The 12,697-nt window shown below is 42.2% G+C and overlaps 1 protein-coding gene across 1 annotated transcript in view; it reads right to left on the bottom strand.

Moving 5' to 3' along the window:
* The window catches only part of LOC140628416 (fibrous sheath-interacting protein 2-like), a 75,231-nt gene that overhangs the window by 52,284 nt on the left and 10,250 nt on the right, over positions 1-12,697 (bottom strand). The window contains exons 9-10 of the mRNA XM_072817791.1: positions 2,778-2,875; positions 704-749 (exon numbers count right to left, since the gene is read on the bottom strand). Of these exons, the coding sequence (XP_072673892.1) occupies positions 704-749; positions 2,778-2,875 (144 nt within the window). The remainder of the gene's footprint in view (positions 1-703; positions 750-2,777; positions 2,876-12,697) is intronic.

Here is a 12,697-nt window from a genome sequence, read left to right as displayed (position 1 = left end):
GCATGGGTGGTGTGAATGGAAAGGAGGGGAAGATTTTGAGATAGTTAAAGGAGGCAGATTGGACAAAACATGATAACTTTTGGATATAAGAACATGGGCAACAGGAAGGAGTCGAAGCTGACTCTGGCTTTGTGCCTAAAAAGAGGAACAGAGAACAGGTTTAGGGGTGACTGGAAGATGATGAATTTGGTTTTGTGCATACTGGATTTGAGATGCTGATTGGCCACCCAGGCAGAAATGGCCTAGCACTCTTGATGTGTGTATGGAATATGCATGGGAATCTTTTGCTGAGACGGACAGAGAATTAGCTAACCTCTAGTCTAGCTGTGGAGGTGGAAGCTGGATGTATTTTTATGTCTGGGGATAAAGGGTGGCATTGGAGGATAGAGGCTTTCCTGGGGAGAATTCTTTGCACAAATCACAGTACTTCAGAAACTTACTTTGCCTATCAGTATAGGCAGCCCCAGCGGAGACTCTAACTTCTTCCTGCTTTGCAAATTCCAAAGGGCCTATTCACCTAGCAATCACTCAAATGTGGGATACTAACATTTATAACCATGAATAATCTTTATATCTTCCTTTATCAAAAAAATCACAGATTTTATAATCATGGGAAAAAAGCATAACTTGGAAAACTATGACAAAACTATAATTATGTAACTGAAAGATAACAGAGCAATCATAAATATTGTTCATTTCTTACCTTCATCACTTAGAGTATGTGCTGTTTTAGTCATTTCTTTATCTTTCTGTATGGTTTAACATTCAAGAAAAAAACATTCATTAGTAATTAAGCTTCTAAAAGAGACTTGCTGGCTATAGAGCAATCAGATTGATACAGTGTCCCCCTTTGTTCCCCACCCCTTACCTCTCTCTTCTAAGCTCTGGTCTCAATGCTAATACATAAGATCAACCTCTTTGATGAGTATCTCTCACATGTACCTAAACTAACCTGTTCAAAATGAAGCTTATTATCATGTGCTCATGCAGTCCCATCTTTCCAAACTTGCTTTTCCTCTGTCTCCATATTTTTTGGCTAAAGACTTAACCAAATCATCCAATGATCCCTTCTAGAAAGCTTAGAGTTATTCCATTTATTTCAGATAGGGCCAATCCAATCCAATATAATTAGCACATTGCTTAGAATTTAAATAGGATATAAAATTCCTGAACTCAAGAAGTTTATCATCCAGTAAAGCAGACAAAAAAATATGATACAGGATAATGAGTTCTGAGAAAGAGGCAAGCCTGAGCACTACAGGAGCACAGAGAAAAGACATCCCACTTCAAGAGAACTATATATATGACAAAACATGAGAGACACCTAACTCTGGGAAATGAACAAGGGGTAGTGGTAAGGGAGGTGGGCGGGGGGTTGGGGTGACTGGGTGATGGGCACTGAGGGGGGGCACTTGGTGGGATGAGCACTGGGTGTTATGCTATATGTTGGCAAATTGAACTCCAGTAAAAAAATAAATAAATAAAATAAAAAAGAGAACCTATATACAAAAATTAAATCATCATCCACATCCTCATCCTCTCCCACTCTCTCAATCTACACATCTATTAAGTCACCAAATTCTGACATAGTCTGATTCTGAAATGTCTTAAATCTGTGGCCTGTGGCTCACCCTCATTGCCACTGCCTTATTTTTATCTGGACCATCCCAGTAGACCCAAGTCTTCCCTCTAATCTCCTCTGTCTCAAACACTGCATCTATGTCACACACTTTAATCAGATGATCTTTTTATTTATTTTTGATTTTTTAAAGACTTCTCTCTGTCTCTCTTTTAATTGCTTTTATTTGAGTTATCTCTGCACCCAAAGTGGGGCCTGAAATCATGACCCCTGAGATCAAGAGTCATGTCTTCCAACCGAGCCGGCTGGTTGCCCCCAGATTATCTTTTTAAGACCCATTTTATTCTTATGTCACATCTCTACTAAAAAATCAGCAATGGCTCTCTACTATAGAGAAGATAAATGCAATCTCCAACAAGGCATACAAAGCCTTGGCAGCAACCTACCTTTCCAGTCTCCTCTCCTGCACTGCCCTGGCTTTGCTGGCTCATAGTGCTGCTTTCACTTAAAACTTTCACATCTGCCTGTAATACTGCTTCACTGTAGCCTACATCTGTTCATCTGGAAACTTCTAGGCAGGACTAGTCTCTAAATCCTTTGTGCTCCCACTGCATTTTGTACAAATCAAAACTCTTCTCTTATTTTATGGTAATGACTTAAAAATACTTTATTTATTTGAGAGAGAGAAGTAGGGAAGAGCACAGAGGGAGAGGGACAAGCAGACTCCCCACAGAGCAGGGAGCCGGATATGGGACTCAACCTCCGGACCTTGGGATCATGACCTGAGCAGAAGGCAGACGCTTAACCGACCGAGCCACCCAGCATCCCCAGGATTTTTGTTTATATGTGTCTAATCCCTGGACAGTGAGTTCTCAAGAGTAGTGATGATGTCTTTTCCATCTCTGTATCCTATGTCAACTGTTTTGCCCCTTTCCCTTCTGTCTTCATACAGGCCCTGGTCCACAGCAAGTTCTTAGTAAACATTAGCTATCATCACTATCATCAAATATTTATGTCAGTTTCTGCTAAACCATATGGTACATTTAACATGAAGCTGACTCAGAGCCTTCTCTGCTAGGAAGAGGATCCAGACCTGTATAGGACCCCATAACTCTAACCGGTCAGTATCATGCCAGGAGGATATCCCATAGAAATAGCAGTTAACAAGGTAAATGAATGATCAATACAGAGCATCTACCTTTTGTTCTGTTTTATTTTTCTGTATGTCATGCTGAGAAGATATGAAGACTGATGATTTTTTGGCAGGAATCTTTACAAAAGTATGAGAATGCTGACCTGATCATAAAAGTAAATGAAAGAGAAGTCAGATAGCTTTAAAACAATTTTATCAAAATATGATTGGAGTACAGTAAAACCACAGATATTTAATACATACCACTTGTTCACTTTTGACATATGTACAAACCCATGAAACCAACACCACAATCAAGATAAACATTTCCACCACCCCCAAAAGTTTCCTTGTTCCCCCTTATACTTCATTCCTCTCTCTAGTTCTCCCTGTCTGCCAGGCAACCACTGATCAGCTGTCACTATAAACTGCTCGCATTTTCTAGAGTTTGCTATAAATGGAATCAAGCAGGATGTTCTCTCTCTTTCTCTTTTGGTCTGGCTTCCTTCATTTAGCATATTTATTTTGAGATTCATCAATATTGTCATCTGCAACAATTGTTTATTCCTTTTTCTTACTATGTAATATTCTATAGAATGGGATGTGCTATTTTTTATCCATTTGCCCACTGAAGGGCATTTAGGTTGTTTGCAGGGTTTTTTTTTTTGCTATTATGAATAATGCTGCTAGAAGTCACATATTCTCATTTTTGGGGGGCACATATCCAGAAGAGGGATGGCTGGATCATATGGTAACTTAAGTAAGCAAACTGTTTTCCACAGTGGTTCTACAATTTTATACTCCAACCTGAAATGTCTGAATTCTAGCTGCTTCAAGTCCTTGAAAATACTGATTTAAATTAAATTATTTAAATTCTAGCTATTTTACTGGGTGTGTAGTGGTATCTCATTGTGGTTTACTTTGTATTTCCCTAATGACTAATAATATTAAGCAGTTTTTTCATGTGCTTATTTGCCATCTGTATGTCTTCAGTGAAATGTTCATGCCTTCTCCCCATGTTTATTAGGCTGTTTCATTCTATATATTACATATTTTTCTGTATTTTACATTTTTTTTACAGTGAGTATATCTTCTAGATGTAGGTCTGGAGACCTCTCTTCTGTTGTGCTTACTTTTGGGGCTTAACAGATGTGAAACAGCCATTATGCAACAGGGCTATTGTTTCAAAACTTTATATTATTTTCTCATTTTTTACCTCCTAGGTACAAGAACTCTGCTCTAGTCTTCCATAGTCGTCTACCTGCTTGGGGATGGAACTAGGGGAGAGGAGGTTAGAATTTTTAACAGGAGAAATGCCACAATAAATACCCAAGTAATATTAAGCACCTGTCATTCAAAAATAGGATGACACAGCCAACACAGTATTCTTTGCAAGCCATACAACTGGCTTGAGAACGTCCAGAAATTTAACCTTCCTTTTTGTGTAGCAGCAGACTGGAATACTTAGCTCAGAAAACTCTCCCTTAGTGTACTGGAGATACCCTACTCCACCAAGAAGAGTTATATGGACTCAGAAAGAAGGAAGATATGACCTAAGGAAAGTTAGTTTGGGGAGTAGAGTTCACTCCTTTTATAGCTCAGAGATGGTGGGAATGTGGAAGGATGGTGGGAGAGGCTGGAGAGCAAAGAAATCAGATGAGGCTTCACGTTTTTCTTACTTTGGGCCTTGGTTGCTTCAGACAAGTGAAGTTAGCACAGAGAGAAAAGAACTATTGCTCTGCTCCCCATTTAGGACTCTAGAAAGAGATTTCAGGCTGCCCCTCATTTGCTGCCTCCTTCTCCGCACTGGGGACATGGCCCAGAAACTCTGCAATATAGTATGGTCAAGCAGAGCAAGGTTGGTCTGTCTGTCCCTCCTTCCTTCCTTTCCTATCCCACCCCCACTTCTTCTTAATTTCACTGTTAGTGATGTATATAACTGACCTATAAAATTGTAACATAGTTAAAGTGTACATCGTGGTGATTTGGTATATGTGTATTATGAAAGGACCCCCCATTTAGTTAATTAACACATCCATCACCCAACATATTTATATTTTGTTGTTGTTGAAAACATTTTAAGTTCTGCTTTTAGCAAATTTCAATTATATACAGTGCTGTCAACTATAGTCACCATGTTTTCCATTAGCCATTCAGACTTTATTCATCTTGTAGCTAAAGTTTGTACCTTTTTTACCAACCTCTTCCTATTTCTCCTTGAGGTTTTGCTTTCTTAAGCCACTCTTGGTTCCTATGTGATGGACATGCCCAGAAAGGGCTGAGAGTCTAGCTGGGAAGCTTGCCAATAGGAGTCACTGGGGAGGAGGTGCGATGGCTCCACCCTGAGTGTTATGGAGCAGGCAACCAGAATTGAGGTGGAATGGGAAAGCCAGAGGGCTCTAAGCTCAGTGAGAATGGGCCAGGAGTCACTGGACTGATGGTTGAATTCAACTGTGAAAGCCCAATTGGCCAAGTACTATCTTAGTGGAGATAAGGACAGCTCTCTGGAGATCAGAGGAGGCAGAAGACATTTCATCCAAGCACCATGACTTTATTCCACCTCCATGAGGTCAAGGAAGCCACTGTTCCCTAAACTTGAAAGTGCTTATAAAGCACTGGAGATCTTGTGAAAATATAGATTCCAATTTGGTAGGCCTGGGGTGGGGCCTGAGAATCTGCATTTCTAATAATCTCTTTAGGTGATGCCCATACTGCTGACACATAGAGGAATAAGAACATAAGCTACACTTCCTACACCAGACATCTGGACAACATCTTTGGGAAAGAAGCAGAAAGATGGTGTACACTTCCTGAAAGTATGCATCATTACAGAAGGGCCCCCACAAAGGTCAAGTCTAGAGGAGTATGCTAGAAAAATCGACTACTGAGAGAGAAAGAAAAAGGAAGGCAGACACTTCTATCTGGCAAATAGTACTGGCCTTACACATATTAAAGAAGCCTATGCAAGAAATAGGTTGAAATTTCAGAACGATAACACCTGCTACTCTTCAGACTATTCTCAAAGGAGCAGGGGATCAAGAATGGGCAACATTGAGCACTATTTTCTGCTCCACTGTTGCAGAAAAATATGTGGCAGCATGAAACGTCTCTGCTGCCAATGAGGTGACAGAAGTTACTTTGAGCCTGGAAAGTTCAAAATCTAAGGAAGGGCAAGGTTTTGAGAAGGAGTGTTGGTTGGGGTCTTGGTCCTCACCAGGTCCTTAGGGCCACTGGCTTCAGAAACACCAGTGGCACCTCTAGTCGGCAGTTGGCAAGGATGACTCTCCAGGCGAATGGAACAAATGAGATGCAGGTAAAAGTTTCCCTGGGAGGTAGGACTGCTGGGCAAAGAGTGGTAGCAGTGGCGGTGGCAGCCAGTGAGGAAGAGGTTAAAAAATGCCTCGGGATCTTGTTGGCAATGGAAAAATACAGAAATGAGATTAGGAGCAGACGCCATGGAGAAGCAGGGCCCTCAACTGGGGGCTTGCAGACTTGTCAGCTGCAGAATGTGGGCTGCCCTGCTCATGGGCATATGGAGGCAATGACATGAAGTGAGAAATTAGGGAAGCTAAAGCAGGCAGCAAGAATGGCTCTAGCACTGTTGGTAAACATGACTCAAAATCCATTATTTCTAACAGAGGGTAGAGGGAGGATTTTTCTGCGTTGTAAGCAGATGAGGTCAGTACCAAGTCCCATCTTCCCACATATTACTATTTTAGCACTTCTAATCATAATCATTTCAATTTTGTTTTTGTCCTGGGTGTAGTTTCTGGTCACTGGTAGTATCATTTGTTTTATCTTTGAAGAAACTTAAAGAAACACAAGAAAATATTTATTTTTAAAATAGTAGAAATGACAAAGTAATCCAAGATAGATTCTAGGGGTTTTTTTGTGCCCAATAGGAGGAGAGGCATATGGAGTTGTAGCGAGGAACTGGAGAGGATAAGTAGTGGGGTCTCAAGTGGGAGGCAATTTGGTCCCCTGGAGGACATATGCAAATGTCTGCAGACATGGTGGTGGTTACAGATGTGGCAGAGGAGGGTTGGTTGTTCCTGTCATCTAGTGGATCAAGGCCAGGGATGCTGTTAAACATTCTACAAGGCAAAGGAGAGCTCCCACAACACAGCATTATCTGGTCCAAAATGTCAGTAGTGGCAAGGTGGAGAAACCTTGAGAAAGAGATGTGATGGAGAGGCAGGACAATGGCTTTTATGGTATTATCTTGTATAGTTAAAGCTATACTCAGGGAAACAGAGTGGTCTTCTGGGAGAAGGGAAAAACTGCATCCCTCCATCCTGCCCAATGAGAATGATGAGAACCTGGCCTCTTCTCTATGTGGGGATGCCAGTAGTGCACTAACTATGCTGGAGACACCATGAAAGTGCTCCTGATCATCCTTGGCTGTGCCTCAGAGCTCAGCAGAGGCAACAGTATGCTCATATCTCAGCTGTGAAAGAGGTGACAACAATTCCTGTATCTAATCATTTAGATAGACAAAAGGATTCCCAACTATGTGCTGATTGGATTTTCACTAGAATTTTAAGATGTGCATGCCTGGGGCACCTGGGTGGCTCAGTTGGTTAAGCATCTGGTTAAGTGTCTACCTTTGGCTCAGGTTGGGATCCCTTCTCAGTGGGGAGCCTGCTTCCCCCTCTCCCTCTGTCTGTTCCTTCCCTGCTTGTTCTCTCTCTCTCTCTCTGCCCTTTCTCTCTCTCAAATAAATACATCAATAAAATCTTTTTTAAAAAGATGTACATCCCTCCATGTCTACATGGTGGAAGACAATGGCCTTATTATAGTGGTATAAGCCTATTTCACATGTGAAAGAGATCTCTTCATTCTCCTGTTACCTTTGTGATACTATGAACATTATTTTTAAAAATATTTCCCTTTTTATTTTTTTAATTTTTATTTATTTATGATAGTCACAGAGAGAGAGAGAGAGAGAGAGAGAGGCAGAGACATAAGCAGAGGGAGAAGCAGACTCCATGCACCGGGAGCCCGACGTGGGATTCGATCCCAGGTCTCCAGGATTGCGCCCTGGGCCAAAGGCAGGCGCCAAACCGCTGCTCCACCCAGGGATCCCAATATTTCCCTTTTTAAAAACCATTTGAGCTGGCCACTCTTTAAGATGCCTACCTGGACAAATGGTAAGTATTCGTCCTTTCTAATGGCTGAGTAATGAAAGGACGAATACCTACCATTTGTCTTGACATGGATGGAACTGGAGGGTATTATGCTGAGTGAAATAAGTCAGTCGGAGAAGGACAATCATCATACGGTTTCACTCATATGCAAAATATAAGAAATAGTGAAAGGGACTAGAAGGGAAAGGAGGAAAACTAAGTGAGGAAAAATTAGAGAGGAAGACAAACCATGAGAGACTCTTAACTCTGGGAAACAAAGTTTTGTGGAAGGGGAGGAGGAGGGGATGGGGTAACTGGGTGATGGGCACTAAGGAGGGCACTTGATGGGATGAGCGCTGGGTGTTATAGTATACGTTGGCAAATTGAATTTATTTATTTAGTTAGTTAGTTAATTATTTAGGCAAGTTGAATTTAAATAAAAAAATTTTAAAAAGATGCCTACCTGTAACTTTCTACCTACCTGAAGTAGAAGTTAACAGTCAAAGATGGAGGAAGCAATATACCTGCTAAAGTGATTTTTTTTTTTTTGTCTCAGAGGCAGAGGGTACAGCCTCATTGTTTCACTGAACTACATTATGAGCTTTTCTTACTGACTCCCCTTTCCTAAACTTTCATTCTTTCCTTCCTTTCAACATTGTCTATTTTTACTCCTTGGTCCTTTAAAAACTTTCTCTTGCATACATTTTCTCTCTCATGTTTTTTTTTAAAAGCCCTTCATATAGGGGCACTTGGGTGGCTCAGTTGGTTAAGGGGCTGACTTTGGCTCAGGTCATAATCACCGGGTCCTGGGATGGAGCACAGAGCCTCTTTTCAGGCCCCATGCCTAGTAGGAAGTCTAGTCTTCTCCCTCACCCTCTGCGCCCCCCCCACCCCACTCATGCTCTCTCTCAAATAAATTAATAAATAAAATCTTTCAAAAGCCTTTTATTTTCTGTACTCCTTTTAAAACTTTTCTCTCTATTCCTTTTCCTTCTCTCTCTTTTGCATCCCTTCCCTCCTCTTCCCTGCTCTATCCTATCCTCCTCTGACCTATTTTATCCTATGTTATCCATCCATCCACTCTTTTTCTTTTACTATATACTGGCCCACTTTTAAAAAGTTTTCCATTTATTCCCTTTCTCTTTTTATTTTTTTTAAAGATTTTATTTATTTAGGAGAGACACTGAGAGAAAGGCAGAGACACAGGCAGAGGGAGAAGCAGTTCTCCCCACAGGGAGCTCAATGTGAGACTGGATCCTGGGACTCCAGGATCATGCCCTGAGCCAAAGGCAGCCGCTCAACCACTGAGTGTCCCATCTCTTTCCCTTTCTCACTCTCTTTGATGCACTCTTTACTGGTTTCTCCTTTTTGAAATCAGGTCTATCTATCTAGGTATCTATCTTTCTATCCATGCATATCTATCCATCCATCCATCCATCATCTACCCACATTTACCTACCTAGATATCTATCCATCTTTAATATATTGTATATTTTATTGACTTTCATGTTTTTTACTGAAGTATACTGGACACACATTTGACTTGTACTTTGTAAACTCCCCCTCATCATACACAATAGCACCTGCTTTACTTAGTCGCCCTCCCTCTCACTCTCACATTGTCTCTCTATTGAACACTTTCCCCTGTGGACTTATCGCTCATACACTGGTCTTTTCTTCCTTACTTTCCGCTTCTGCTCTTTCTTCCTTTCATTCTTCCTCTCTTCTCCTTTCTACATTCCTTTTCTGTCTCTCTCCTCACCACCACCCACCCTGTTCCCTGTCCCTCCTATCTTCATTTCTCCCTCCCTTCCTCCTCCCCTCTACCCCACTTTTCCCTCCCTCCCTCCTCTCCTCCTCCCATCCTCCTTTTACTCTCTTTGTACTGGCTTCACTTCCAAACCTTTTGCCTTTCCTTCTCTCCTCTCTTTCTCCCATGCTACCTTCTCTGTATATTCTCTCCTAGTGGCTTCCACCTTTTAACCTTTTATTATCCATCTAGCTACCTTCTACCTACCTACCTACCATCTATCTGTCATCCTTCCATCTTTATTTCAATTTAAAAAAAGATTTTCTTCATCTGAGAGAGGCAGGGGGAGGGAGAGGGAGAGGAAGAGGAAGGGGAGGGGGGAGAGAGAGAGAGCACGAGAGAGAGCACAAGCAGAGGGAAGGGAAGAAGGAGAAGGAGAAGCAGACTCCCCATTGAGCAGGGCTCCATCCCAGGACCCCAGGACCATGACCTGAGCTGAAGGCAGATGCCTAACTAAGCCACCCAGGTGTCCTTTTATCTCAATTTTTAAAAAGATTTTATTTTTATTTATTCATGAGAGACACACAGAGAGAGGCAGAGACATAGGCAGAAGGAGAAGCAGACTCCCTGCAAGGAGCCCAATATGGGACTTGATCCCCGGACACCCACCCCAGGATCACGCCCTAAGCGGAAGGCAGATGCTCAACCGCTGAACCACCCAGGCATCCCTCAATTTTAATCTGACTTTTGTTAGATCGCTTTCTACCCGTCCTCCATTCTATTCTTTGTGTTCTTACTAGCCCCACCTTTTCAACTCCTCTGTGTCTCCAATATTCTATCTTTTCTTAAATTTTGTTATTTTCCTAGCCTCACCCCTGTTTAGAATTCTTCTCTTTCTTTCTTGCCTTCTTCTTTCCCTCTCTCCACTCCCTTCCTTGTCTCTCCTTTCTACCTTTCCCCCTCCATCTCCTGTCTCTATGTCTCCTTCCTACTCATTTCTCTCTTCTCCGCTGGATTGCTTTGTCTTCTGGTGAGCCTGCACTTTGGCCTTCCCTCCTCCCTCACCACCCCTACTTCCTGCTTTCCCTCTATTGTCTAGTCCTCCCTCCTTTCCTTTCTTCTTTTTCCTGCTCCTTTCCTCCCTCTTCCTTCTGATCTTTTTTTTAAAAAAATATTTTATTTATTTAATCATGAGAGATATACACAGAGAGAGAGGCAGGGACATAGGCAGAGGAGGGAGCCTGATGTGGGACTCAATCCCAGGACTCTGAGATCAGGACCTGAGCCAAAGGCTGACGCTCAACCACTGAGCCACCAAGGTGCTCCCCTTCTATTCTTCATATACTCTTTTTTTTTTTTTTTTTTACTGGTTCCCCTTTTAAACTTTTTTCCCCTTCACACTCTCTCCTGTTACCTTTTAATATTATTGTCTTCTGTATGAGGTCCTCCTCAGAAGATCCTGTCTACTTATCTACCCAATTTCCTCCATACCTGCACCTTCATGTTTAGCTATCTTCTTCTTTAGATCTCTCTACCCCCTATTCCTCCTTTCCTCCTTTTCCTTCCTCCCTCCCTTTCTGCCAGATACCCTTTACCTTTCCTCACTCCGTTTCTTTCATTGTCTCTTTTTCTCTCTTTTCTTTCCCTGCCTGCCTGCTGCCTTCTTCCTTCCTCCCTTCCCTCCTGCTCCCTCCCGCTTCCTTCATCCTTCCTTGCCTTCTCCTATTTCCTTCTTTCTTACCTGTACCCATCTGCTCACCACTCACCCTATCCCGCATCTGTGTTCCTTTCTTTGATTTCCCCTCCTACCTCTTTCCTTCCTGCCTGCCATTCTTCTACTCTCTTTTTACTACTCCTCTTTTTAAGCTTCTTCCCCTTTCTCATCTTTTTCATTATGTATCTTTGTCCCGTCTTCACTGATGCTTTCTCCTATTTAAAAATCATTTTTGGCAGGGCACCTGGGTGGTTCAGTGGGTTAAGCATCTGCCTTTGGCGCAAGTCATAATCTCAGGGTCCCAGGAGGCTCTGGTCATGATCTCAGGGTCCTGAGATTAAGCCCTTTGGCCACCCCACTCTCTGCTCAGCGGGGGCGGGGGAGAGGAGGGGTCTGCTCCCCCCCTCATGTTCTCTCGCTCTCTCAAATAAGTAAAATCTTTTAAAAACTCAGTTTTTCCTACCTATACACCTGGATGGCTGTCTATACAGCTATCGATCATCTTTCTGTCTTTTATTGTCTTCCTTTACTGCCTTCTAGTTTTTATTTTTATTTATTTATATATATATATATTTATTTATTTATTTATGATAGACATGAGAGAGAGAGAGAGAGAGAGAGAGAGAGAGAGAGAGGCAGAGACACAGGCAGAGGGAGAAGCAGGCTCCATGCCAGGAGCCTGATGTGGGACTCCATCCCAGGACTCCAGGATCACGCCCTGGGCCAAAGGCAGGCGCTAAACCACTGAGCCACCCAGGGATCCCCTGCCTTCTAGTTTAAAAATTTTTTTTTTATTTATGATAGTCATAGAGAGAGAGAGAGGCAGAGACATAGGCAGAGGGAGAAGCAGGCTCCATGCACCGGGAGCCTGATGTGGGATTCGATCCCGGGTCTCCAGGATCGCGCCGTGGGCCAAAGGCAGGCGCCAAACCGCTGCGCCACCCAGGGATCCCTTTTATTTTTTTAATTTTTTTTTTAATTTGTTTTTTTTTAGCCTTCTAGTTTTTAAATCTCTTGTACACCACACAATTGTACTTGATTTTCTTACTGGTCTTCCCTTCCACGCTCACATCCCTCCACTGTAAGTAACGTTTCCCCTACAGACTCATCCTGTATGAACTTTTCTTCCTTCTTTGCATCTTTCTGCTCCCTCTCTGCCTCTCTCTCTCTCTCTCTCTCTGGCTCATTATAACAACTTCTTTCCTTCTCTCTCATTTTGTATGTCCTTTTTTGTCCTATCTTACTACTGGTTTATCCTATTTGAAATCCTATCTGCCTGTCTACCTATCCAACCATCCATCCACTACTGCTGAGCTGTCTCATTAATTTGCCTGTCTTTATTTTACTCTATTTTTAAGTAATTTCTTTTTAGATCTTTTTTCCCTCCCTGCCTTCT

This window comes from Canis lupus, chromosome X (assembly GCF_048164855.1).
Source record: "Canis lupus baileyi chromosome X, mCanLup2.hap1, whole genome shotgun sequence".
NCBI lineage: Eukaryota > Metazoa > Chordata > Mammalia > Carnivora > Canidae > Canis > Canis lupus.
The sequence above is the reverse complement of the archived record's forward strand: the minus strand, read 5'-3'. Positions and strand labels throughout refer to the sequence as shown.